A 26,878-nucleotide genomic window follows, 5' to 3' on the forward strand; every position below is an offset into this window, starting at 1 on the left:
GCAGAGTGCCTACTTCAATAATAGTAATCCTAAATGAAAATATTTGCCAACAATGAAACTATGTGCAACAACATCATCTTGACCTTCCCCTTCTTGACGTCTGGAATGCATCGCTACAATAAGTTCGAAAGTATTGCAATTTTGGGGTTCCTTGTCAACTTCGTTCTAAAACTAAATAAACATTACACGTGATCGCTATCCGCATCTTTTGCCCAGCCGAGATCCCATAAGACATGATATATTCATATCGTACGACACAACGATCAACAGTTTCCCTCGAGTCCTAAAAACACTTCCCAAAGTTTCGCTTGCGAATACTGATGATATACGGACATTTTTATATCTGAGACTCGGTGCGGTGTGCGACATCCATCGCAACATGTTCAATGACAGAGGTGAGACTAATCCACGTGTAAGACGTATATCTCTATATGTTAGTTATATGAAGGTCCTGACGTTATCAAAGCAGAAATTTGAATGCATATCCTATCGAATTGGTCAATAATAAGGGGTTAATTCGGCTTGAGGCCTGTCAATGGGCACTTCGTCATCTCGCAATTTTGAGCCCTGCCAACGCACTTTTATATCGAAACATTCCAGAGAAGTCACAGGGTTTAGACCTCCCGACATGGCAACCACGATGGATGCCCAGATAAGTCAACAAGATGACTTAGGTCACGATACATTGATGGGATTTCAAGAATTAGATTCCCATCTTGCTATATTTGAGTCTACGGAGAACGCAAGAGATTCATCCACCCTTGGTACTATTTCTACTCCCGGCTTCGACCCAGCCATCGACACCATTGAATCACAATCAGCTTTTGAAACCTTTGAGCATACTATCATCGTTGACAGCTCTACTGATCTTTTTCAATCTGATGTCAAATCCCGTGCAAGGGTCATCAAGGATCCCAAACCTAGTACAGACGTCAACAAAAAGTACGTATTAATAGACCATCCGCTTTTGGCTTGTGGGGTTCCGAGTGACCCGTCGATTCTTTTATTGACCTCTTTTATTGACCTTTTCTAGAGCTGCAGGTCAATCTAAATACGCCTCTGATGGCAACATAGTCCTGAAGCCCGAAAGCGCTCGAGATTCTTTAGCCTCTTCAATGACTACAGATCACGACGACGGTACCTCATCACTGTCCTCACTGTCAAGCAACCCTAATTCTCCAACATATGTCGATAAACATTTTGGAGAGGTTACAAAAATATCATCCTTGGATGAAAATAGACAGAAATATAATGTACGTCCGAAAGAATCGATACCCACGGATATTCATCCAGCGGAGTATGCCAGACAGTGCATCGCAGCAGCAGAATCATCACGGCTCAGCCCATACACTTTGCATCCAGAGGAGTATCATATGCTACGTAGGCATATAAGCCATCAGCAGGTCACGACGTATCTCAATATCAGAAATGGAATCCTCCGGCTTTGGACCCGCAATCCGTCGATACATGTAATGAGAGATGAAGCTATTGGATGTGCAAGAGATGTCCGTTGGTTTGAGGCTGCTCGAGTATGCCACGAATGGTTGGCTCGGCGCGGTTATATCAACTACGGTTGCCTCGAAAACCCGGAGTCCAAAATAGATAAAAGCGAGATGCGAAATACCGTACGAAACAGGCGAACTGTTGCCGTCATTGGAGCTGGCATGTCTGGCTTAGGCTGTGCTAGACAATTAGAAAGCCTCTTTGCCCAATTCGAAGATCGGTTTCATGATATGGGGGAGGAATTACCCCATGTAGTCATAATAGAAGGCAGAGATCGAGTTGGTGGGAGAGTATATTCTCGGCAATACGAATCGCGACCAGAATATCCAACCTTAATTCCTGGCAGTCGATATACTGCAGAAATGGGCGGTATGATTATCACAGGGTTTGATCGTGGCAACCCGCTGAACGTTATTGTAAGAGGACAACTGGCACTGCCTTATCATCCATTAAAGCCAGATACCACGATATATGATGATGGTCGCCCGGTTGACCTCGAACGTGATCAGCATGCCGAAAAGCTTTTCAATTATATCCTCGACCGCGTTGGCGAGTACAAATTTAAAATTCCACCACCGCCTCTCATTGATGGTGATAGGGACCATCTAGATGCAGGACGCGATGGCAATGGGGATGGATCTAGAACAATTAGCGAGGTTGAGAATAGAGCCAGTTTTGCCACGCAGTCTGTTGCAAGTGAGAAATCATCTGCTCTCGAACAAATGGTGCCAGTGGCATCAGACAGGCTCACTGGAAGAGCCCATTTGGAGCCCGGGATTCCAGCTGTGCATACTGCTGCTTACAAAGCCCGCGAGATTGGTTGGAAGCTTAGAGATGGTGTTGGCATTGAATTTGATCTAGACCTTGAGCGACCGACGAGCAAAGGGAATGCTACACTTGGATCAGTATTTGATGACGCTATTCGGCAGTATATGAGAATGATTGATTTTACTCCGCTTGATCTCAGGCTAATTAATTGGCACGTCGCAAATCTCGAGTACAGTAATGCGATCACCTGCAATAAGTTGAGCTTGGGAGGTTGGGATCTCGACGCCGGTAACGAATGGGAAGGCAAGCACACAATGGTCACAGGAGGTTACCAACAAGTCCCTCGAGGTCTACTTAATTTCCCACGACTACTGGATGTGAAGAAAAGAAGTGCAGTGAAACGTATTGTCTACAATCCTCATCATACCGTTGCCTCATCTAGGATTGACTGTGAGAACGGCGAGTCAATCGAGGCAAACTACATCGTTTCCACTATTCCCCTGGGTGTTTTGAAGCAAAACAACATTGAATTCGAACCAGAGTTACCTTCATGGAAGACTGGTGCAATTCAGCGGATTGGTTATGGGATCCTCAATAAAATTATCCTGGTGTACAAAGAGCCTTTTTGGGACGAAGGTCGAGATATCTTCGGGACTCTACGTAATCCACCCAACAAATTCAGTCTAGACCAAGGAGAATATTTCACACATAGGGGGAGATTTTTCCAGTGGTTTAACTGCACAAAAACATCCGGCATGCCAACTTTACTAGCTCTCATGGCGGGCGACGCAGCGTTCCACACGGAGAAGACCTCAAACGAAGAATTGATATATGAGGCTACGACAGTTCTAAGAGGCGTTTTCGGTGATCACATTCCTATGCCTGTAGAGTCGATTGTTACTCGTTGGGGCAAAGACCAGTTCTCCCGTGGCAGTTATTCTTACACTGGCCCAAATTTCCAAAGTGATGATTACGGGGTCATGGCAAAGCCTATCGGTAACCTATTCTTTGGTGGAGAGCATACTTGTGGTACACATCCAGCCACCGTTCATGGAGCTTACATCTCGGGTCTCAGGGCAGCCTCGGAGGTATTGGAATCTATCATCGGACCAATAGAAGTTCCGGATAATCTCATTCCACCCAAGGAATCGGCATCAAAGAGAAAGGCTGAGGCCATTGAAGTTCCTAAGGATCCAAAACAGGCGCGTCTCGAGGCATATGAAATCGAGATATGGAATGCGATATACGCAAAGCTCGGTGATCGACCTTGGAAGCCTGCAAAGAACCACTCCAATTCCTACCAAATGTACAGTAAGGATACATGGGAGGAAGCTAAAAGAAAATGCGAGGAAGGTCGAAGGCCGGGGAAAGGTAAACCAATTACCAACGAAGTTAAGAAAATGATCACGAAAATGTGGAGTGAAGCTCCAGAGGATGTGAAGAAACCTTATATTGACAGGGCTTTGGAACGAAAAAGAATCTATCAAGAAGCTGTTGCGGATTATAACGTGAAATCGGCGAAATGGGATAAAGACGCTTGGGATTTCAGAGTACAATATGAAAAGGATCACCCTAGTCTACCAGGTCCAGACGAGGACATTGGTAGCCCTTGGAGACGTGATAGAAAAGCAAAGAGGAACGCAAGTGGTTATGCTGAAGATTCCGGTTCTGAACTGGATTTGTAAGATGGATTCCTGGTTTTGCATTGCATTTGCATTGTACAATAAGTAGGGGTGATGATTCATTACAATGGAGTTATTATATTGGCTTGGAGCACTTTCAAAGGGGTGGATGGCTAACTTCTGGCGTATGGATGGAGGGGACTTGAACCAAACCTGAGGATGGTAAATGAATTGGTTGCATATAGCTGGTTTCCCTTGCTTGAGTCTTGTCGGGCTCAATGTTGTATCTACGCCAGAAATAGCATATACATAACTATACAACTCAAAACACAACTATAGTCATAATTACTTGAGTGAATTCGTATCGATTTTCCCCCAAATTTTCCAGTAAGCTTTCAATACGTGGAAATTGATAAAAGAACCCCTCGTTGTCGTCCAGACCCTGGCTGCTCGCTAAAGCGTACCTCGAACGTCAACCCCTCCATCTTCAACTTTGACAACGCAAGCTCCATAGTTCATACAACCACCTTCAAAATGGCAGAAGTTGATCAATTTGATAGCGCGCTGTAAGCTTTTGATATCATTTCTATCATCAAAAATACTTATATCTGCGAATAAAAACCCGTATACGATAACTCACTAACTCATTAATCTCCACAGGGATCTTCTCCGCCGTCTCAACCCCAAACACACCACCACCCACCTAAACTCCCTCATTGATCTCGTCCCCTCCTTAACAGAAGATCTCCTCAGCTCCGTCGACCAACCTCTTACTATTTCTCGCTGCCGAAAAACCGGTCGCGATTACCTTCTCTGCGATTACAACCGTGATGGCGATAGCTATCGTTCGCCATGGAGTGGTGAATTTGAGACACCTATAGGTGGTACAACGCCCGGTGGTATTGATGATCAGGGAAATAATGATGGGGCGGGTGAAGGTGCTGTGCCTAGTGAAAGGGTTAGAAAGATGGAAATTCGAGCGAATGAGGCTTTTGATGTTTACAGGGAGTTGTATTATGAGGGAGGTGTCAGTAGTGTTTATTTTTGGAACTTGGATGATGGGTTTGCGGGTGTGGTTCTCTTGAAGAAAGGTGAGGATTATTTCTTTTGATTCTTTTTCGATACGGGAATATTTGGCATATTGAACGATGGGTAATTATGATGGATGCTAATTTGTATTAATAGTCGCACCTACATCATCCAGTTCCGCCGGTTCTTGGGACAGCATCCACGTATTCGAAGCTGTTGACCGTGCCCGCACCGCTCATTATAAACTCACATCTACTGTGATCCTCTCACTCTCCACCAACGGAAACGAACTTGGCGAGATGGATCTCAGTGGAAATATGACACGACAAATCGAGGCGGATTTACCAATTCTAGATGATGCGGAACATATAGCTAATATTGGAAGATTGGTTGAGGATATGGAGTTGAAGATGAGAAATTTGTTACAGGAGGTTTATTTTGGGAAAGCAAAGGATGTGGTTGGGGATTTGAGGAGTTTGGGAAGTTTGAGTGAGGGGGCTAAGGAGAGGAAGGTTAGAGGGGAGATGTTGGATGCTATGAAGAGGTAGATAGTAAGGTGAAGATGTGGTATGTGATAAAGAAAGATAAGATAGATGTGCTGGGATATGCGTTATGTTTGCATGAGATATGAAAATAAAAGAGCATTGATTGTTTACTATTGAGAGGGATTATTTAAAATCATTAACTATCTATCCTTCATTTCTCTATTATATATATCAATCTCTTTCAGGTGATGTTTATAAATTGTATAAGATTCGACATAAAAAAGCCTTCCATTCGTTCAAAAGCCCAATTTATTCAATAATTATATTCTCTCTCCTCAACCCTACATTCCTACAATCTCACCACTTTATACCTTATACTTTATCTCTATTTGTGACGGAAACCCCTGCTTTCCTCCCACCCTTATTATATAAGAAACCTCAGGTACATTAACCACGTCCACACATGATACGATTACTCGGGATTAGTATACGATTTAGGTGGTCTGAGGATCAGATCCGGGCAAGTACTAGGTATCAATGGTTATCAGTAAAGTAAGATCATTGGAGGGATAAATATAACTTCTTTTTGCCTAGCCATTGCGGCTAGACCATTCATTTATGTATATATAAGAGTAGCTATCCCCATCTACAGGTGCTCTTCACTTGTAGATTCTAAGTTAAATACAATTGCTGGTCTATAAACACCCTTTTGGTCACACTATTCTTGTTTTTATTTTTATTCTTATTCTCATCCTTATTTCTTTCTTTAATATATTATCTCTATCTCGTTTTTATTTAACTTCTTTAAAATCATTATTTATTTTATATATTTATGTCACGAACCACGACTAATATTATACAATAAAACCAGGTATCGGGGTTTGGGCCGCTGTTCCCCGCGGTTCCCTTATCGATAGGGAATCCTAGGACAAGTGTCCTAGGATAATAACGATTTTAGGATAAACAGTTGGGCAACTACATAGGTATAAGGACAAGTGTCCTAGGATAATAATTGTCCCAGGACAATTATCCTAGGAACTATATTATTCTAGGAGCTATATTATCCTAGAAGCTATATTATCCTAGGTTGCGAATCGCCCCAGGATTAGTGTCTTGAGGCAAGTAGGGATCACATAATGGAGCATCCAGAAGTATAGGCTCCTCAGAGCTCCAGGAAAGGATTCATTATATAGTCAGAATAGTTTCATAGTATAAGAGCTTTGTGCTTAATTTAGTTATCAATTAATTTACCTACATTCTACTTGATTGTTACGACGGCTATCTTCCACACCGCGTCACATGACTAAACCAAGGTAACGTGATTAAGTCACGTTATGGACCGCTGAGGAACGCTGGCTGTCCAGGACCGCGCAGCGGTCCTGACTAGCCATAGGCATGAAGGTCTATATAATCAAGATGGATTTCCTTTGTATAGAGCTTCGTGCTCAAGATCAATCATTTAGTATACTCTACTATTAGTTACGAGTTGTATATCATTATTGTCATTACTTTAAGTCCCTGCTTGACGCCTAGTTATAAACCACCTCGAGAGCCTAGAGCACTTCCACTTGATCTAGACGGCAAACCTCGTAACATTGATCTAGTAACGAATTCACTTCCAAGTGAATATCAGTGATAGAGCCTTAACCCACAACTACCAACCAGACGAAACCTTAGGTAGTCGCTGTCACACTCAAGAATACTGGGTAAAGTATCTTGTATTAGAAAATACTAAGCTAAGGAGAAAAGAAGAAGGAAAACAAGAGTAGCGAGTTTTCCTGTGATTAAATACAAACGGGGCATGCTGTAACGATACTGTACTGGAGGCAGCGGCTGCCTAAGGTTTCGTCTGGTTGGTAGTTGTGGGTTAAGGCTTTATCACTGGTCTTCACTTGGAAGTGAAGTCGTTACTAGATCAAGTAGAATGTAGGTAAACTAATTGACAACTAAGTTGAGCACGAAGCTCCTTAATTACGAGACTAAATGAATGTTTATATACCCTATATCATCTTTTGAGGACCTCTGGGACCCTAAGGTCCAAAAGGTCCTTGAGGTCACGTGAATTAATGGATCGTGACACATGCCACGTGACCCGAAGGTGTGAGGCGTCACAGTCGCTGCCTCCAGTACAGTATCGTTACAATTTATAAAGATTAAAAGAATGAATAATTTAAAATATTAATAATTATTTTTTTCTTTCATTAATTTAAAGATTTAAAAAGATGTTAAATGTTACGAGGTTTGCCGTCTAGATCACGTGGAAGTGCTCTAGGCTCTCGAGGTGGTTTATAACTAGGCGTCAAGCAGGGACTTAAAGTAATGACAATAATGCAATTCGTAACTAATAGTAGAGTATACTAAATGATTGATCTTGAGCACGAAGCTCTATACAAAGGAAATTCATCTTGATTATATAGACCTTCATGCTTCTATTGTCACACTCAAGAATACTGGGTAAAGTATCTTGTATTAGAAAATACTAAGCTAAGGAGAAAAGAAGAAGGAAAACAAGAGTAGAGAGTTTTCCTATGATTAAATACAAACGGGGCATGCCACGTGACCCGGAGGTGTGAGGCGTCACATCTATGATCACTGGTGATCCTTCATGATCACTACTGATCACTTGTAATCACGTGCCTTGGTCATGTAATGGTAGTTGTGTAGCCCGTCGTAACACATTAATAGATTTTAAACTTATATAATTTATAATAAAAATTCTAATTAAAATATCAAAATAATTTCTTTTAATTAATAAATTAAAAACCTAAACTCGAGTAATTTTTTTAAAAATCTAAATTTCTTTATAATAATTTCAATTTAAAAATAATTGAATATAATGATTTAAACCCTCTATTTAAAAAACGTGCAATAATTTAATATAATACCCCCCCATGATTCCTCGCTACAATATATCCCCCAAACCCAACAAGTGACCAATCACAAACACAGGGCTTCTGGCGCAATGGCAACGCGTTTGACTTCGACTTCTGTTAGAAATAACAGCTGATTCCGGCATCAAAAGATTGCAGGTTCGATCCCTGCGGGGCTCAAGGTGTCTCGTTTTTGTGTTTTTGGGGGTTTGTGTGGTTTTTGAGGGAGAAGGGAGAGTTGGTTGGCTTTTTGTTGGTGGTGGGTGGGGTGGAATTGCTGGTTTTTTGGTGGGTTGAAGTGGAGTTATTTATGAGTGGATGATGGTATTGAGTTGTGATGTTTGTATTATATTTATTTAACATTTTGATGGTTTATTTGATGGATGGATGGATGGGTCGAGAGGTGAGCTGAGATGTAAATAAATGTGAAAAATCATTCTTTTGAATATATCTGTCACGATTCACCATTAGGATTAGTGTCCTGGGATAAAAATGAATCACGTGATAAGGAACCCTGAGGAGCCAGAAAGCTCCTGGAGGCTCCCTTTATCGTTCATTATATAGTTAGAATAGTTTCATAGTTTAGGAGCTTCGTTCTCAACTTAGTTATCAATTAGTTTACCTAAATTCTACTTGATCTAGTGACGACTTCACTTCCAAGTGAATTGTTACGACGGGCTACACAACTACCATCACATGACCAAGGCACGTGACTACAAGTGATCAGTAGTGATCATGAAGGATCACCAGTGATCATAGAAGCATGAAGGTCTATATAATCAAGATGGATTTCCTTTGTATAGAGCTTCGTGCTCAAGATCAATCATTTAGTATACTCTACTATTAGTTACGAATTGCATATCATTATGGTCATTACTTAAGTCCCTGCTTGACGCCTAGTTATAAACCACCTCGAGAGCCTAGAGTACTTCCACTTGATCTAGACGGCAAACCTCGTAACACATATCCCTCTGCTGGATTTGTATATGGGTTAGATACACATCCGTGTCTTGTATATCCGAAGACGGGAAGCGCGTGATATAGATGTGTTGAGTTGTGGCTCATAGTATCGTGAAAGAGATCACCAGGATCTTAAGATAACAGAGCATGGATATTCGTGAGTATTTATACACTGCAACCCCGCCGCAATATCAAAGAATAAACGGATGTGTGATGGATGGGTTGTGTTTTGTCGTGTTGATAGGACGACGTATCGGCCAAATTGTTTGGATGAAAGAATTTGAGCTCGGTTAAGTATAATATTGGGTAAGATGGAGTCGGCAAAGTCGTATTGATTGAATAGCCAGTTGAAATTCTCGCTATTAAGAATCCAGTATTTTGACCCTCCCCCTTTCCGGGGAAATTGATCGATAGATTGCCAACAATGTTATAACATACTATAATAACAGGAAAATAGCCCCCGCGAATGAAATTCAATCCATGAATATTCTCTCTTCCCTGCTCATTCAGAATACGAATATTGAAAGTCAAAGCCTAGCATTTGATGATACCCTCCGAAACCTGATCCTTCCATCCAACATTCACACTTGTGTTAAGATTTAAGAAATTTAAAAGCAAGCAACCCCTCAAAATAACATCAAACCTCGTATTGCCAAATTTATTCATGCAAAAATGACCGATACAAACTCATCGCAAACGAAACATTGGTTGGTATACGTATTCCCCCAGAAGAAACATTCCTCATTTGCCGTGTGCATCTCCTGCAGCAAAAGAAATTCTTTCGGAAATTCTCGAATCCTTCTAGAAAGACGGTTCTTATCTATCACGAACTATGCATGTGACTCCATAAAAGAAAAGTCCTTGGTAAGCAAAAACACGACCGAATGAAATTCGCAATTATGCGATGGAACACTGATATGCAGGTGTTCGGAACAATCAACACAACAAGATGGGATCGCCACTTCACAATTTCCGTTTCAAAAATTCCTATGCAGGAGATGGAAGGTCAAAGAAGGAGGTTTAAATGAATTTGATATGACTTGCAGACTACTTGTATGCAGGTGAGTGAGTTTAGAGAACTTCCTCTCTCTTTTCCTTGATTGTTCCTGCATGAACCCGATGACCCGGCGGAACAATATCCAATGAAAAGCACAAGCCGTAGCCCTCCTGCCTTATGAATCTTGCCAAGCTACGGAGGCTCGAATTGATGTTTGAATAGTAAATAGTGAAAAGGTTATCGTCGGCGGTCCACCAGTCGAGGTATTCTGGATCGCTTTGCCAAGTCTCTCCGTCTCAGCATGTGCTCGGCATTTGCGGATGTCAAGTATCTAGGTACCTATGTTGCTCACTTTGAGTTTGAACCTTGGATCATAAGCAAAAAACCATTATAGTTCGCCCCTCTTGATCTATCGAATCTCAGAATTGAGAGGTTAATTGCCTGTGCGTGCGCGATAAATGGGGGAATGAGGCCTGTGCTGGTAAAGTCATGATGTATGCCTCGAACTACGGGCCCCCTATCTGTACGTAGTATGTAGGACTTGAAGCTGGCCACTTGCTGACCTGGTAGACACACCAGCATAGGAGATTAATGCGAAAACATTCTGCATGTATGTATCAGATCTGCCTGTACTAGATAGAGGCCTGTACTGGCTTTTCATCCGAAGTACTAGGTGCTCGGTAGGAAAAAGGGAAGAAGATACAAACAAGGATGAGGAAAATTGTCAAAGTACCGAAACAGAAACTCGTTCGACATATGGAGTACCCTAAGTGCGCTAATGAAACTCCAGTGCTGCTTAGAAGTTATTAAGCATGATTGGTGTACTCTTCTCCTTTGGATCCATCGTGGTAAAGGTGAATGTTAAAGTGGCAGGCAGTATCCTCGGTAGATAAAATGGAGCTAAGATAATAAAAAATCCCTCGATTGATTCGATTCCAACCCACCTGACTAGGATTGATGGATCTTGGAATTTTTATAAGGTGTGCTCCATCAGATGTAGACCGTGTAGTCTATATCGCATATCATATAGCATATGGTAGGTATATGGCACAAGGTCCACCCACTGGCACCCAGTATCTACGTATACTACCTACTACCCACCACTCGAGTACCGTGTATCCTTGAAGTTTGAAGTTTGAAGTTTGGTAAACTAGAAGTGGTAACATCCGCAGGAAGCGGCAGCTAAAGTCGAAATTGACAAGCACAGAGACAAGGGCTGAAGTGAACCTACGGAGTACAAGGAAGAGGAGATATAAACTTTGGGACCCCACTGGATTACTGAATTCCTGGATTACCGATTACTACTCTGTACTAGTCTGTAGATTACTGGACTACTGCATTTTCTTCTTTTCTTATTTCCTCAGAATTTAACCAGAATTTCTTCTAATCTTCTAGAAGCACCTGCAATGGAACTCTGGAAGCATGTCGGCTTGAAATCCTAGAATGTAAAAGGTGGTGTGCAAACTATCATATAATATCAACCAAGTAAGAAATCAAAAGTATCAAGTCGAAAGTCTCATGTATCAAATATCAAAAATCACATACCAACCGCGAGATTCAAGATTCAGTAATTGTGATACCCAATGCACAGTGACTGAAAACCCCCTGAAAACATCAATCAAAATGACTTGATCCTTTCGACCCTTTTTTAAACCATGTTGCGAAATGTTTTGCTTGATGTATATACAAATATATATGGGGATAGAAATGAGGATCATCAAGTCGTAGTCAATTAATCTGGGAGAATCCACCTTTTAACAATTTGACGTCTGGCTCTCTCCCACAGAAGACGATAGGTAACCACCAAGTATCAGGTGTGGTGCTGCAATTGTATCGTAATATGCAAGCAAGCAAGCAAACCTTTGCATCATCGTCATCATGTCACATCGAGGAGCTGTTGCAGCAGAACCTAGAAAGTGCCCCCAAGTCAATATTGCAAGACTTTCCGAGAGCAAGGCTGCTTGTACCACATCGTACAGGTACTACACTACCGCTCACATTGATTCTACTTCATACTCTCTATTCTGTTGCAGATGCCAGTCGATCATTCATGCCACCTGACAGCACTTGACACTGACAAGAAGGAAAACGCTCAAAACCCTTTGAACCTGCCAAATCTGCGGTAACTGGCTTGCGCTGCGCCACAACATTTTTGTGTATCTCCAATCTCCAATCTTCAATCTATTTTCTTTTTCATTCCTTTTCCTGTGGCGTAACATGCATGCATGTGTCTTGGATTATATTATGTACGGCGTTAGATACAGTTTCCTCCTCAAAGCATTTCTCCTTCCTGATTCGTAGATTTTCACCTGGTTCCTGCTCTGCCGCTTTGCCCGCATCTATCTCCATTTCATAGTTGATGATCCTTTAAGAATAATATAATGAGATAGAAATACTCCGCCTGCTATGTTTGTCCACAATAAAAGCTGCCCTAGAATATATTATTATGTATTACCTGATGAACTAGACAGATGGATATCGATTGAAACATGGATAATATCAAAGTAGATAGGTAGAAATGAAAATCCAAAAATCAACCCCCTTTCATAGACACCTTGTAATTAGATACTCGTGTGTTTCTTCACCAGAAAAGGCAAAAAAAGGGTCTGAGAAACCTTCATCCGGAATTCGCAGATTAGACATAGTGAAGATGTTAGCTTCACTGCACCATTAATCGATATTAATGATTACTTTTAATGTCCTGGAAGAGGAAAGGGATATTTATTACTCTACATATTACTCTACAAATCTCGTCTCCAGATTCTTGCATATAAAATACTACTCCAGCTACGACTCCATACGCAAAAAGAGGATACAGGAAGCACCGAGACCAACCAAGACCATCAACACCACCAAGATCACCCAAGACCAACCCAAGACAACCCAACAAGACAAGGGAAAATATCCCCTCGCCGCACACATACAGATTAGATTAAACTTTCTTAAAGCCCTACCGCAGACCGCAGACCGCATACGCATACCGACTTTCCATATTAGATTTCGACGAAAACTACAGAGTCCTCCGTACACACTTCCAGAGGGTGCATCGACAAGCATAGTTTAGTAGTATTTCCTTAATTTAAGAACACGGGAAAACCATCCTCTTGGGTTTCCTCTTCTCTCAGCATCTCCATATTAAATACTTTGAAGGGATAACCACAGACCACAAGAAGACCATAATACCTCTTCTTCAATCTTCAACTTTCACCCACAAATCCACACTTCATCCTTTCTGCGCGACACATCTTTTCATTGTCCCAAGAGCTCCCAAGAACTCCCCAAGTGTCAAACACCCAACACCAGCCGAAATACACACAAACATGGCGGAGAAGCCAGCAGTTCTCATCATTGGAGGTCTCGGGTACATAGGTCGATTTCTTGCATTATACATTCATAAAAACAATCTAGCATCTGAGGTCCGGATTGTGGATAAAGTGCTACCACAATTAGCATGGCTGGCACCGGAGTTTGCAGATGCTTGTTCGAATGATAAATTCATGCAAGCAGATGCTAGTAAAGAGCGTATGTTAATACACCCCGTCTCCCCCTTCATGTCGTGTCTTCACTCGTCTAATATCTCACCTGCGGCTTTTCAGAATCACTACCGAGAATATTCGATCGCGTGAATGGGAAACAATGGGATTATGTCTTCAACTGTGGAGGAGAGACACGATACTCACAGGAGGATGAAGTTTACAAGGTGCGCTCATTGGCATTGAGTATTGCCGTGGGCAAAGAGGCTGCAAAGAGAGGCGTCAAAGCTTTCGTAGAGCTGAGTACGGGAATGGTATACAAATCTGATTCAACACCCAGTAAAGAAGGGGATAAGTTGAAGCCTTGGAGTAAAATTGCGACTTTTAAATTACAAGCTGAGGAGGAATTGGCTAAGATGGAGGGGTAAGTTTGAATTCCTTATCTGCATCTTCCGCCTGCCTGCGAAGGGTACATGAAGGGGTGTTTGGAGAGACTCATATTGTTCTTTGTTCTTTTCACTAACATCTAATCTTACTTAGACTAAACCTCATCATTGTTCGTTTGGCACATGTATACGGCGAATATGCTTCACAATTCGTTCCTACCGCCCTCACCATGGCACGTATTTATCAACATCTCGACGAAGAGATGAAATGGCTATGGACGAAGGATTTGCGCGTAAACACAGTCAACATAAATGATACTTGCAAAGCGCTTTGGGCCGTTGCCGAATGGTATGCCTCTGGAAAACCAAACTGGGACGTCAAATCTATGGGCAAGATTCCTACTTTCAATGTTGTGGACAAAGGGGAAACATCTCAAGGGTCTATCGCCGAACTCATTGGCCAGATTTTTGGCATCAAAACTGGATTTCAAGGACAATTGATTAGCACTTTCGCAAAGTTGAATATTGATAGTGTTGTGGATGATGTCAACGAAGAGGTCCTTGGGCCCTGGGCGGATCTTCTCGAGGAAGCGGGTATTACACGACCAGGCCCTCTCACACCATTCATGGAGAAGGAATTATTGAAGGATACCGATTTGAGCATGGACGGGAGCAGAATTGAGAAAGTGGTTGGGTTCAAATATGATTACCCAAGACTTACAAAGGACTTGTTGCAGGGTATGATTGATAGTTATATCAGGATAGGCTGGTGGCCTGTTGCAAAATAGACAGTCTATCTTTTCCTCCTCATCCTCATCTCTTTCCTTCTTTTCCGTCTTTCTATTCCATCTCGTCACAGGAAATATAAGATATAAGAGAAAGGAAAGGGAATAAACACATCACACCACTGTGTCGAAATACGAATCATATACCCGGAAACCTCCCTGCTACCTACCACATAGCACTCCTCTCACCAAAAATCCTTGAAACGAAGTAACGATGAACGAGCAACGGACGCATGCGAAAACATACCCACGAAAAGTCACAGTCACCAGATTGCTTCATACCCACTGTTCTATGCATTCTTGCTCTATTGTTTCCTGCGCCCGTTTGCCTTGCATTCCTTTGCCGTCATTTGATAGCGAATGGAAAAAGATTATTCTTCATTGATACCATCTTTTGCATTTACTTGCGTATTTTCTTCTTAAGCCTTACACATTGTTTTTCATTTCAATTTATTTCATTTTCTTTTTTTCTGACTTGGTTTTGAAATTATTTATTCTATTCTAGAAGAAGAAGAAGAGGAAGAAAAAAGAAGAAGAGGGAAAAGAGAAAGAGAAAGAGAATGATCTAAACTTAACTTAACTTGTATCTGTACGTACTTATTATTCAACCATGTATATGTATACCAAAATATTTTTGTTGGCATCTCATTTAGCAGGTTGTCATTTCTTCTGGCTAGGTACTTCGTATCCGTTTGTAAGGGTATGAAGAGGGAAGGTAGGTAGGTGTTTACCTATTTTTTATAATTGTTACCTTTCTCTTCGTATTTTATCATATCTTTCTTACTTTTTAGCTTTGCTTCTGTTCCCTTCCCTTCCTTTACCGTCTCTTAGAATATATTATTCCCGTCTATAGTTCTTTGCAATAACGACTGAATATATATTATACTATAGTACATCATTTAGTACTTGTATAATCAAAACTGAGAAGAAATTATTAGATACTGTGCTCTGCTCTGCTCTGTAATCTTTGTATGTGTTTTTTTATTTATTGCTTATATCTCGTGCTTGGTTTTGTGCCTGCAGTGTTGCGCTGCTGTACTGTATTCTATTGTATTGTTCTCACTTTGGGGATTAAAAATATTATAGTATATTATATTATATTATGAAGAACGCCTATGGATCTTGGAGTGGAGGGGAGGGAAAGGTAGGGGAGGGATAGAAAAGAAAAGAAGAGAGAAGAAGGGAGGAGGGAAAAGGAAAAGGAAAGGAAAGGGGTGGAGACGTGGTAGTGATTGGGATTTGGGGGTGTGTTAATAGGAAATGAATGGATGATTGAATGAATAAAGTAGAGGGGAAGAGGAAGATTTAGATTCTAGAAAAAAGAGATATTTATTAAATCTTTTATATTTATATAATATAATATAATCATATACAATCAATAATATATCTTCCAGCCCCTTTGAAGTTATTATTTTCTTTAGAAAAACTCTTAAAAATCTTTTGATTTATTTGAATTATATATCAAAACTATTAAGACTTTAGATTATATTAATTATTAAATTATTAAATTGTTAAATTATTAAATTATTAAGTTATTATTTACTTGCAAATATTTAAAATTTCTATTTTATTCTATCAAAACTATCAATACAATCCAGCCTAGTCCAGTTTATTTTATAGTTTAAATTTGATTGATTCCCTATATTTAATATATTCCCAATAACCGTATCCAATTCATGCAATTCATTCATTCTGATGTAAACGCCACGTCATGTCGGTTCCGTTCGGACCTGACCAAACCTTCCTTCTCTTCTTCCTGATCCAGAACCACTAATCCCAACTACTTATACTAAATATACCAAATGTCATGCTGATATTGTGAATTATCCTATACAATCGAAATCCCTTTGCAGTGTACTTTCCCGCTAAACACCAAATTGAATCGCTAAGTAATCGCCAAATCATCGCTTAAAATCAAGTCATATATCATTTCTCCCTCTTCCTGCATTTTCCCCAACTCGAGGATAAATAAGTCCTTCATTCTGCCCACTCTCATGATCAATGCTCGATCCTCTACTTCCTTCGCCCGCACTCTCCGCATCTTTGATCTTAAATCCCTCAATAATCTCCGCCAACTTTGCACCTTCTTTCTTACCCCTCTCCACATTAACGAAATATATTAACGGAGCAGGCAATCCGACTAGAACTGCCAGAAACCAAAACGCTGGTCTAATTTCTCCAGTTCGATCGACGATCGCCCCTACAATGGCAGGTCCAAATACACTAGATCCCTTGTCTGTAATGGCATATAAAGCATAAAATGCTGCTTCGGATCCGGGAGGTATGAGTTCACCAAATAGGGAACGACAATAACTACTTAAGCCTCCGAGGACGAAACCATAAACAAAACCGAGAGGATACATTTCCCAAGGCTGTTGGAGACCGACGACGTTCCATCGTTTGACGATGGGGAGAAATCCGAGAAGACCGTAAAGTGGGATCATTTCGAAAATGCATATACAAGCGAGAATCGTCTGATGGGGCTTTAAATTTAGAGTGCGGGAAATGGCTGCCCATGAGAATGCACCTAGAACACCGGCCGTAGTAGCAATCACATTAATGAGACCGAGTGCTTCGGGTGCCATACGAAGCTGGGTTTTGGCATATAGAACTGCAGTGCCCGAGACCGTAGCGATAGCATCGGAGAGGAGGAACCAAGCTGCGAGAAAGAAAGTAATATCTTTTAATCTTCGGGCAAGTTTTACAGTGCGAAATAGTGATGACCATGCGTAGATAGTGTAAGCCAACCAACTTCGTGAACCTTTTGAATTTTCACCGCCCGTGTGTGGTAATGGTGGTCCTGGTCTAGGACGGAGCCATAATGCTGCAGGAATTGTGAAGAGGAACCACCATAATCCTATGAAGAATAATACCAATCGTAGGGAAAAGGTTGTGCCGTTGAGCAACCAAATAATAACAATGGATACGCATTGTAGAAAAAGGCCAGCGCTATAACCAATTCCTATACCAGTCGAAGATATCTGAGTAGATAATTGAAGCTCAATTGATGTGGAATCCTTGGATAATGGAAACGGTTCAGCTACATCGGAAGCTTGCGAGGAGATTCTGTTATGTGCTAGGAGTGCACTTCTTTCATCATACACCGCAACTTCTGGCTCGTTTAGTGAGTGTTCCGGAGGGCTTTCATCAACGGAACTAGGACGAAACTCGGGCGAAAAATCTGGCGTGCCATATTGAGCTTTAGGATGATGTCGAACGAGGAGGGGAAGAAATGAATTTAACAGCACAAAACTGGCCCCAAAGCATGTATTCGAGATAATTGCCCAGAGAGCACCTAGCAAATAAACCTTCGGGACAACCGTCAAAAATAGCATAGTCGTTATAGATCCGGCGAATGCGAAGAATAATAATAATCGTTTGCGGTAATTCCCATGATCTGCGGCACAGCTGATTGAAACCACCAATATTGCCTGGAAGAGAACACTCAGGGAGAAACTATACATAGCAAAACTAGCCGTATTTATCTGTAGGCCACCAAGATAAATTACACATTGTGAATCTTTTGCGCTTCCTGGATGTAAACCTGGAGGAAGGTGCGTGGAGCTCGAACCGCATGGTTGTGTTGGATCTGAAAGTAAGACTCCATTCTCTCTTGCCAATTGTTCCAGAGTAATCGGGATGAAGGAGCCTGAAACATATCCGTTAGCCCAAGTAGAGAAAACAAATTCCAACAAGCTTAAAACCTAAACTTTTGTAATGAAACTCGCATATTTGGAGGTACAATGCCGTCATTGATGAAGTTGCTCAGGACGAGGCTGACAATGCTACCCCTTTACGCCTCGAGGGATTGATCTCATCGAACTGCAACAACTCAACTCGACCATTTCGACTCCAATAACCCAGATATAAGATCAAAGAAAATACCTCAAAGACGTACCAATACCACAAATGACGAAAACCTCTGCAGCAAATCCGTAGGCGTACCATCCCGACAACTCTTTCCGACTCGTCAATCGTGTATCCTCACCTGCATACTGAGCAGGAACATCTCTATGAGCAGAACCAATATCGGGCCCCATACTATCGTGATCGGCAGAGCTAGATCTCTCGTCATCCGCTTCAAAAGATGAAGAATGAGATCTGTAAGATATTTTGGTACTATTTGAAGGAGCGCGTTCTGGTTCGGGGCGAAGCTGGGATTCGCTGAAGTTGCGAGGGACCATTGCGCGCAGGATAAGGTAATTTCGGGGACCAGTGAATAGCGATAGGCGTTTAGAACATCATGCTAAGCGGACTTTATTAATAGTGACGATGATTCTGATCATCTTCTTTCCAATCAGTAGCTACAAAATCCGAAAATCAATTAATAAAAATAAGAGTTAACGTTATGTATGTATGGTATGAGAGAAAAGAAAGGACAAAGACTTTTTCTTTTTTTCTTCTTCCGAAAATGGGTATTTTTTTTTTTACATACCTGTTGTACATTTGAATAAGTGATAATAATGGAGGTGAGTGTGAAAGGTAGCGTGAGGGTGGGTTTAGCTATTCATAGAAGACACCCGTAAGCCGTAGTTGTAGTCCGTACTTCATTCAGAAACAAGCACAAGTGACGAGATAGACGCTTTAACCTGGGTGGAAATAAAACAGGGGCATTCGGCATTCAGCAGCACCACTTTTCAACATCTTTGTATCAAATGGGCTCATATGAATGGAGGGAAGAAGGAGGAGGTGAGGAGAGAAGTAGGGGAGGAGCAAAGAGAGGGAAGAAAAGGAAGAGGAGAGGAGGAGAAAGGAAGAAGAGGAGGATGAGAGAAGAATATAAGTATAATGATATAAAAATAACTTCAATACGTATATAAAGATATAATAGAGGGATTTGTTGTTGAAAAAGGATGGAATAATAGCAGATACATAAATACCGAAAGGTACGAGGTACCGTGTATAGGTAGGTAGGTACCTCAACATGGATACCTTTCTAAGAAACATATTTGTTATTTGCTATTTGCTATACTATCTAGTAAGTGCAATGTTCTGATAGGACTTCTACCTATCTCGTCTCGTACCTATTTTCTGATTGTCATTGAACCATGATGATTGTTCTTTGTGAAGCTACAAACAATAAAGGCAAAGAAGATTCCAAATACTAGGTAGACATGTTTCAATACCTGGGGATGGTGGTATCGGCATCGGCATCGGTATCGAACAAATGATAAATGATAAATGATTCAGACCTGGTCTGATATTGACATATTATTGTGTATATTGTGTAGAGGAACAACAGAAAAGATTGTGAATCATTTCAGCCTTTTTCCTTGCCTAGACAATTTTCATATTTCCTATGTTTCTCAAAGCTTTTCTACGCCCTGTGCTTTCCTTCCTCTCTTTGTTTCTTCCTTCCTTCCTTCCCTTCTCTCCCAATCATCGTACTCTTTATCTTTTATCTTCTCTTCTGACCACGGTACCGGTACCAGGATGAGCCAATTAGAACCGTAGAATACATCCACTCGAGATCACATGACTAACCAGCTCCGATTTGCTCAAGACTAAATTTAATTTAGCCTAGTACGTCCATCCGCATTTCAATTCCAGGAAAGCAGCAAGCCCAGTTGTGTTGATTGTTTCTTTGATTTCCCTACAGCCTCAGTAGATTGGAGAACCGTCCTCCCCATCATAGAAATTCAAAATCTTTCTTAACAACCACAAATCACATCATCCTCAAAACTGCCGTTCACCATCAGGCGCATATTAAAACCTTACAGATCTGACCTGTCCAAAGTATCAAGGTTCCAACAAATCTCGAGTCGTACCCCATAAAAGAGACCCAGCCATCCTTTCATGCAAGGTCGCGCTGTGCGTTTTTAACCCTACAAAGAGCTTTTGATAATTGTCACCACACCCAAGATATTGAGATTGAGCTTCGACAACTGAGAAGGGCTTTTGAGCTTTATTGCGCACATGTTCCTGGATTCTCCGAGGTAGCGCATGCGACTTTGCTCCTGGAGCCCCTCTCGAAAGGTTCGAATATCCAAATACGATATCGACAGCCAAGATAGAGTCGATAGGCCATAAAAAAGTTGAAGAGGGGGCTGCTGCGGGTGTGTCGCAAGGAGGAGGTGGTTTGGTAGGTGAGCGAGGACGAGATACTATGCCCGGCATCATCATGGATAGCGGGAGTAGGAACGGGTCGCATACCAACCACGACAGAGATCGACACTCCAATGGTACCAATGGTGAAGTAAAAGCTTCCGAGAAGGGACGGGACAAAAATCAGGCACTATCGGAGCCTCAGCAGAATATGACACCGATTAGTCCAGCTGTTCCCAATGGAATGAACGGGAATCTCACAGATGGCCCAGCGCGACAGCAGAACGCTGGGGAAGACCCAATTCCAAAGGATATTCTGGATCGTATACATGACCTTCCACCCGAAGTCGAACATATCACATTCAACTTCCTATCCTTAACGGAGCTTTTGAACCGATTGGCACAATCAAGTCATAATGAACTAAGGCAGGAGATCACAAAATTGGCAAGTATGCCAACACCGCAATCAGCGATCAACGGGAGCTCATCTCATATCACCAAAGAAGATGATACTTCTAACGATAACGTGAACAAGAAGGTGAGCTTGCTAGACTTTGCCCAAACTCAGCATAGTCGTTGGGTTAAGCAACTGGTTTTACTGGACTGGAGTCGAAAAGCCGATCAAGTTAGTAAAATTATTGACTTGAATGTCCATCTGATTCACAAACGAGGGCTATATAATATTATTCTGGCACATATTGGTGACGTAAAGAAGAAACTATGCGACATAGATTCACCGAGTCCTGATCTAAAAACTGCAGTAGAGGTTTTGTCAACTGGAAAAGCCAATTGGATGCCAGACGTGAGTCTTCTGCTCAAATCCTGTAGCGACGCTAACATGTACTACTAGCTTGGCTATATTCCTCCACCCCCAATGACTTCCAAGGAGATACTCAAATCCTTAGAAAAATTGAATACTCTCCTATCTATTCGCCTGAACCTTCACGAGTACGACAAGCTTCCCTTGCAATTCAAAGATTATACAATAAAATCTGGTCGTGTGACCTTCAAAGTGGCCGGGGAGTTTGAAATTGACCTGACTATCGCGGATGAGGATCAGGAGTCGCAATTTTGGTTCATTGACTTTCGCTTTCTTTTCTCCCCCTCTCTTAGAGAATTGCCACCTCGGCACCAATTTCACATAGAGAGTAAAGTGAATGCGGCATTGGAGAAAGATGGCCTATCTGGTTGCTACAATTACCTGCATGAGATGGTCTTAACCCATAAGATTAGCGAGTTTAGGAGACAAGCAGTTGAACTCTCTAGAAGTACTTGGATTGATGGTGTGAAGGTTGAACCACTTCACCGGGCACTATGTATTCAGTATTGGTTGGATAGATACAAGAAAAATGGACCACGAAGTTGGATAATCATAGGAGTACACAGTGGACGGAGAAAGGATGGATACCATGATCCTAGAACGACGAGCCGACTCTTCATAAGATGGTTTCGGGATTCAAAAGAAGTCAAAGACATGGATATTCTATTTGATACAGTCAACATCTCCGCCGAACAACTCTTAAAGACTGTTATTGCAATGCATGTCAATCACATCTTGAGATCGACACATAGCAAATTGGCTGCTGAACCTATATTTGCCAATCGCGAGGCGTCCTTGTCATTACACACATCCAAGACTGAGCCAAAGGAATCTGTACTTGGAGTACAATTGACAGAGAAACAGCATTTATCAATAACCATAGAACCGGTCACAGGAATTTTTATTTTCAGCCCGGCATCTCGGATAATTACCTCATCACAGAATAAGCTTAATAGTCTGGACAGAGATCCTGCTACGGATGCCCATTACAATATCGAAAATCTCCGATGTCTAGCTATATCCGAAGAGCTCACGATCCTCGGCACTAGTGTTGGATGGAGAAGGGCTGATAATCCTGGAATATCACGAGAAGATCTGAAGCGGAAAATTCCTAAAGACACAAAACAAATCACTTGGTTCAGAAGACCTGGATGGCAGGAGGATTGGCTTGTTGCCGTTACATTGGGTATGACTGGGGAGAGTTGGTGGCTGTTCCAAACGTATGTATCGTCAACCACATCATATTCTCATGCTAACAAATGTAGATCGAAACAACCGACAGGCGTCAAAGTTTTAACCTCTATCCACATACCCATTAAAGCCGTCTCACCAACACCCTCTTACGTATTCATGTCTACTCTTCATATATTCGCTGGGGGGCTCATCTCGCAGTACACTAATCTCAAAGCTCTTCATGATAGACGCATCCATCATACTATTCGACAAACTGGCCTACCTTCACCGGTGAAGCTCCCTTCAATATGGATACATATTTCTGAACTCTTCTCGGCCAGGGCGAAACCCGCAGCACAGAAAACCTGGGCGAAAGATTTCCTAAAACTTAGTTTTCAAGGGCTGGAGCCGTTCTCCGCACTGTCATCTCTACCACCCCAGTCACCAACTGATGATCCACAAGCCACTAGCCATAAGCTGGAGCAGAAGGCTGTACTAGTCACGGTAGCGCGCATGGCAGTACCCATCCCAGCTCTTTCGGTCTTGAACGAAAAGATAGATAAAGATATTGCTTTTAAGGCCCAAACAGGAGAAATCGCTTTCAGATTGCGATCTCAAGTTGGCAAATCGATAATTCCATCTCTGACTGAGCGTTTATTTCAGGTTGAGCGGCTTATTTCTTGCACTGCGGTCCTCCGCAAGCATGAAAAGTTCATCAAATGCGACACTATTTCACTACAAGAAATCACATTTTCTTATGGGATGCCGCCACCAGCTGAGACGGGATCGGACATGGGTGCAGATAAGGCAAAAGCTCGTTCATATAAAGCGGTGGTCAGTTTAGGCTTGGTTGAAGGCAAAATGAAACTTACTTTAGAGACGGGTAACCCACATATACGTGTTTTGGATGCCTTGGACAAAGTTTTGAACATCCCAAAAGGGGGATTCGATGCAGTCACAACTTTACTTCCACAAACCCTTTCTTGTTTGCGGGCTTTCGAAACCATAGAAGATGCCTGGGCCCCCCTTTATGATAAAGGTGAAGTGTTCATATTCGTCAGAGCTTTCGAGTGGTTCAACCTTCGTTACATCCTCAAATCAAGCACTCCAGATACGCCTCCACGAAAAGTGTCATTTGAGATTAAAATGTGTCATCGAAAGCAAAAACCATGGTGGCTTGTACGTCGTACCGAAAAGACTGAGAGGGCTGGAAAAGAAGAAGTACTACCAGATGATGGAATTGATGCGTGTTTGAAATCTGTGTGGGACTCGCCGGGAGATGATGACTGGAAAGGCATGCGTACCAGCGCTGTTGGTCGTAATCGTGGTATTGAAACCTGTCTGGAAAAAGTCGATGCAGTAATCCGGAATCTCTCCCCAGAGGACCTTAGTTTGCAGCCCTCGCAACAATCTCAATCCAGAATGCAGGCACAAGCTATAGGATCACAAGGACAACAATCTTCACATCTCCAACAACAGAGACAATCACAATTACCTACGCCAGCAAATTCCCAGAACCATTCTCAAAGTCACGGAAGTAGCCAAGGACATCAGCGCATGCCAGCTCCAAACATGAACATGAACTTGAATATAAATCAGAATATGTTGAAGAGAAAACCTTCCAGTCAAGGCATTAACCCAAGGACGGCGAAGAGAGAAGTGGTGGAGATCGATTAATATATTTTGCTTATGACGAATTGGAGGGGACTACGACATAAACGGTTTCAAGCATGCATGCATAGGCGCACGAACTCGGATAAGAGATAATTACGTTATGGGGAGATACGAATATGCCTTTTTTTTCTTTCTCTTTTTGAGATTTTTTCTTCATCTCTGTTACAATACCTACATTATATGAGGGTGGTGGGCTGGAGGTGACATTCATTTTGCACGGCGTTGAATTTTTTTATTCCGATATTTTCATAATTTGGGGCTAGTGGAAGCCGAAAGAGAGAAGATGATGAGGCGTGGAAGGCGACGCAAACTGTAAAAAGAGAATTTTATTGATGAAGCGGGCTGGCGTGGCGTTGAGTCGAGGGTCGACTTTTGATTTTGTTTTTTGAGAACTTTTGCGATATTCCTCTAGGGGCGGGATAGCGGTGCATTGGATTGGGGTTAGTGGTTTTAATGCGAGCCTTTTTCTCTTTTTCGTCGGTTCATGAACGTGTCTTTATTATAGGGGCGGAGGCGAGGAGAGTGGACGGGGAAAGTGGAAATGGAGAAGGCGGTAAAAGAAAATGAGAGAGTTTGATGTGTGTGTACAGGAATGGGCTACAAAAGCGGAGAGAGGGGAATGATGGATACGATAGCAGCACAGAGCGAGAAATGAACGAGAGGGGATGTGTTAAGCGGTGTCTTTTAGGAGATGAAAAAAAAGGATGGGATGGATGTGAAATGATAGACAGATGATGCATGCATGTATGTATGTATGCCAGACTTCACTAGCAGTAGTGCGTAGTGCATTTTAACGGTTCCATTGATTGATTGATTGATGTTGGCTTGAAGCTATCTAGCTTGAGGTTATGAATTCTTAAAATTAAAATTAAAATTAAAATAACAATACTTACCTATAGTATGTTCACTGAAAAAGACTTATTAAACCTCTTTCAAATTATGTTAATTTTATTTATTTATTTATTTTTTATTCATTTTTTTTTCCATCTGGATTTTATATATATTTATAATAAAATTATAAAATCTTAAAATAAATATAATAATCGATTAAATAATATTCAAATCTATATAGTGAACCCGAACCCAAACCCAAACCCAAACCCGATGGTTTGGTTCTGTTCTTCTTTAGGTAAGTGAGAAGTATATGTTTCTAAAGGGGAAGGTAGGTAGGTAGGTAGGTAGGTAGGTAGATATATGGGTGTATGAGGTATTTCTTTTTCTGCCGGATAATTTGTTTATTTATTTGGGAATTGGAATTTGGAATTTGGAATTTGGAATTAGGGGTGTGTGGTGTGTGGTGTGTGGTGTGATGTCAAGTTTACTTGGTGTTGGATGGAGTTGGATTGAAGTTGGAGATGCATGGTTTTTTGAGATGAGAGAGTAGGAGTGTGTGAGTGAGGATTGGGATTATCTATCTATCTCGTCTTATGTATATTTATTTTATTCGGTTTATAAAATTATAAATTATAATTGTTTATTAGATAAGAGAAGTAATTACTTGGTAGAGTAGAATAGATTAATAGAATATCTAAGGATCGAATAGATATTAATGAATACATAGCTATAGATATCTACTCATTCCTTACAGAGTATATTATATTCGAGTATCTATCCTCAGAGTACTTAATCCTCACTACTTAAAAGCGGGAGTAGGACCGAAGCGATGAATCTTTACCGTACGTACAGAGTATATAACAAACCAAACAGCGAAATACTACAGAGTATATCCATAAATTGAATTGATGTCGTGGATCTTGTATAGATCAAGTTAGAAGTATATGCAAGCAAAGTGATAGTTTTACTTGATGTGCAGCGGTACAGCGGCAGGAAACCGTTGATAGACACTGCATATCACCTTTCTAGAAAGATTGACCCCTCGTTCTAGCTAGTGAGGTTTCGAGGTTGCATTATTTGGAGGCGGAGGGATATGATGTTGTTAGGTAGGTAGGTAGGTATTATGATTATGGTTATTATTATTGTCATGATCATGATCATTATGATATTTTTAATAGATTGGATTATTAAAGGGTTGATTGAATGAATGAACAAACAAACAAACACGCAAGCCAAAATACGACGAGTAAGAAAAAGAAAAGGTAAGGACGGAGTAAGTTCTTATCCGGTCGAAAAGATCCGCTTGGATATTAATTGAATATTCCAACAGTTGGATTATTATCGTCATCATCTTTTTTATCCCATTCTACGAGGGATCAGATGCCACTTGTATATATCCGGATCCGTGGAGGGTTGGATGGCAATGAGATTGGATGTTTGTTTCGGTCGAAAGA

The 26,878-nt window shown here is 41.4% G+C and overlaps 8 protein-coding genes and 1 non-coding gene across 9 annotated transcripts; 8 read left to right on the forward strand and 1 right to left on the reverse strand.

The window, feature by feature from the left end:
- Window positions 1-640: 640 nt before the first annotated feature.
- Window positions 641-3,956, forward strand: SS1G_10001 (hypothetical protein; the record flags this gene model as incomplete). Its single annotated transcript, XM_001589316.1, has 2 exons — window positions 641-942; window positions 1,034-3,956. 2 exons carry the CDS (start codon window positions 641-643, stop codon window positions 3,954-3,956), a joined length of 3,225 nt encoding a protein of 1,074 aa, XP_001589366.1.
- A 471-nt stretch (window positions 3,957-4,427) lies between these two features.
- Window positions 4,428-5,470, forward strand: SS1G_10002 (hypothetical protein; the record flags this gene model as incomplete). Its single annotated transcript, XM_001589317.1, has 3 exons — window positions 4,428-4,459; window positions 4,554-4,984; window positions 5,079-5,470. The coding sequence occupies 3 exons, from the start codon at window positions 4,428-4,430 to the stop codon at window positions 5,468-5,470; spliced, it is 855 nt and encodes a 284-aa protein (XP_001589367.1).
- A 2,885-nt stretch (window positions 5,471-8,355) lies between these two features.
- SS1G_14682 lies at window positions 8,356-8,457 on the forward strand. Its single transcript has one exon. It is a non-coding gene; the product is annotated as a tRNA-Arg (tRNA).
- Window positions 8,458-9,909: 1,452 nt separating this feature from the next.
- On the forward strand, window positions 9,910-11,034 carry SS1G_10003 (predicted protein; the record flags this gene model as incomplete). The annotated part of the gene is made up of 4 exons (XM_001589318.1): window positions 9,910-9,944; window positions 10,464-10,497; window positions 10,819-10,844; window positions 11,025-11,034. The coding sequence occupies 4 exons, from the start codon at window positions 9,910-9,912 to the stop codon at window positions 11,032-11,034; spliced, it is 105 nt and encodes a 34-aa protein (XP_001589368.1).
- A 1,078-nt stretch (window positions 11,035-12,112) lies between these two features.
- Window positions 12,113-12,295, forward strand: SS1G_10004 (predicted protein; the record flags this gene model as incomplete). The annotated part of the gene is made up of 1 exon (XM_001589319.1): window positions 12,113-12,295. One exon carries the CDS (start codon window positions 12,113-12,115, stop codon window positions 12,293-12,295), a length of 183 nt encoding a protein of 60 aa, XP_001589369.1.
- A 622-nt stretch (window positions 12,296-12,917) lies between these two features.
- Window positions 12,918-13,298, forward strand: SS1G_10005 (predicted protein; the record flags this gene model as incomplete). Its single annotated transcript, XM_001589320.1, has 1 exon — window positions 12,918-13,298. The coding sequence occupies one exon, from the start codon at window positions 12,918-12,920 to the stop codon at window positions 13,296-13,298; it is 381 nt and encodes a 126-aa protein (XP_001589370.1).
- A 256-nt stretch (window positions 13,299-13,554) lies between these two features.
- SS1G_10006 (hypothetical protein) lies at window positions 13,555-14,881 on the forward strand (the record flags this gene model as incomplete). Its single annotated transcript, XM_001589321.1, has 3 exons — window positions 13,555-13,756; window positions 13,831-14,131; window positions 14,248-14,881. 3 exons carry the CDS (start codon window positions 13,555-13,557, stop codon window positions 14,879-14,881), a joined length of 1,137 nt encoding a protein of 378 aa, XP_001589371.1.
- Window positions 14,882-16,797: 1,916 nt separating this feature from the next.
- Window positions 16,798-19,062, reverse strand: SS1G_10007 (hypothetical protein; the record flags this gene model as incomplete). Its single annotated transcript, XM_001589322.1, has 2 exons — window positions 16,798-18,527; window positions 18,777-19,062. 2 exons carry the CDS (start codon window positions 19,060-19,062, stop codon window positions 16,798-16,800), a joined length of 2,016 nt encoding a protein of 671 aa, XP_001589372.1.
- A 1,937-nt stretch (window positions 19,063-20,999) lies between these two features.
- On the forward strand, window positions 21,000-24,593 carry SS1G_10008 (hypothetical protein; the record flags this gene model as incomplete). Its single annotated transcript, XM_001589323.1, has 4 exons — window positions 21,000-21,725; window positions 21,774-21,871; window positions 22,166-22,963; window positions 23,009-24,593. 4 exons carry the CDS (start codon window positions 21,000-21,002, stop codon window positions 24,591-24,593), a joined length of 3,207 nt encoding a protein of 1,068 aa, XP_001589373.1.
- Between the last annotated feature and the right edge of the window lie 2,285 nt (window positions 24,594-26,878).

This window comes from Sclerotinia sclerotiorum, genomic scaffold, assembly GCF_000146945.2.
Source record: "Sclerotinia sclerotiorum 1980 UF-70 scaffold_14 genomic scaffold, whole genome shotgun sequence".
Lineage (NCBI taxonomy): Eukaryota > Fungi > Ascomycota > Leotiomycetes > Helotiales > Sclerotiniaceae > Sclerotinia > Sclerotinia sclerotiorum.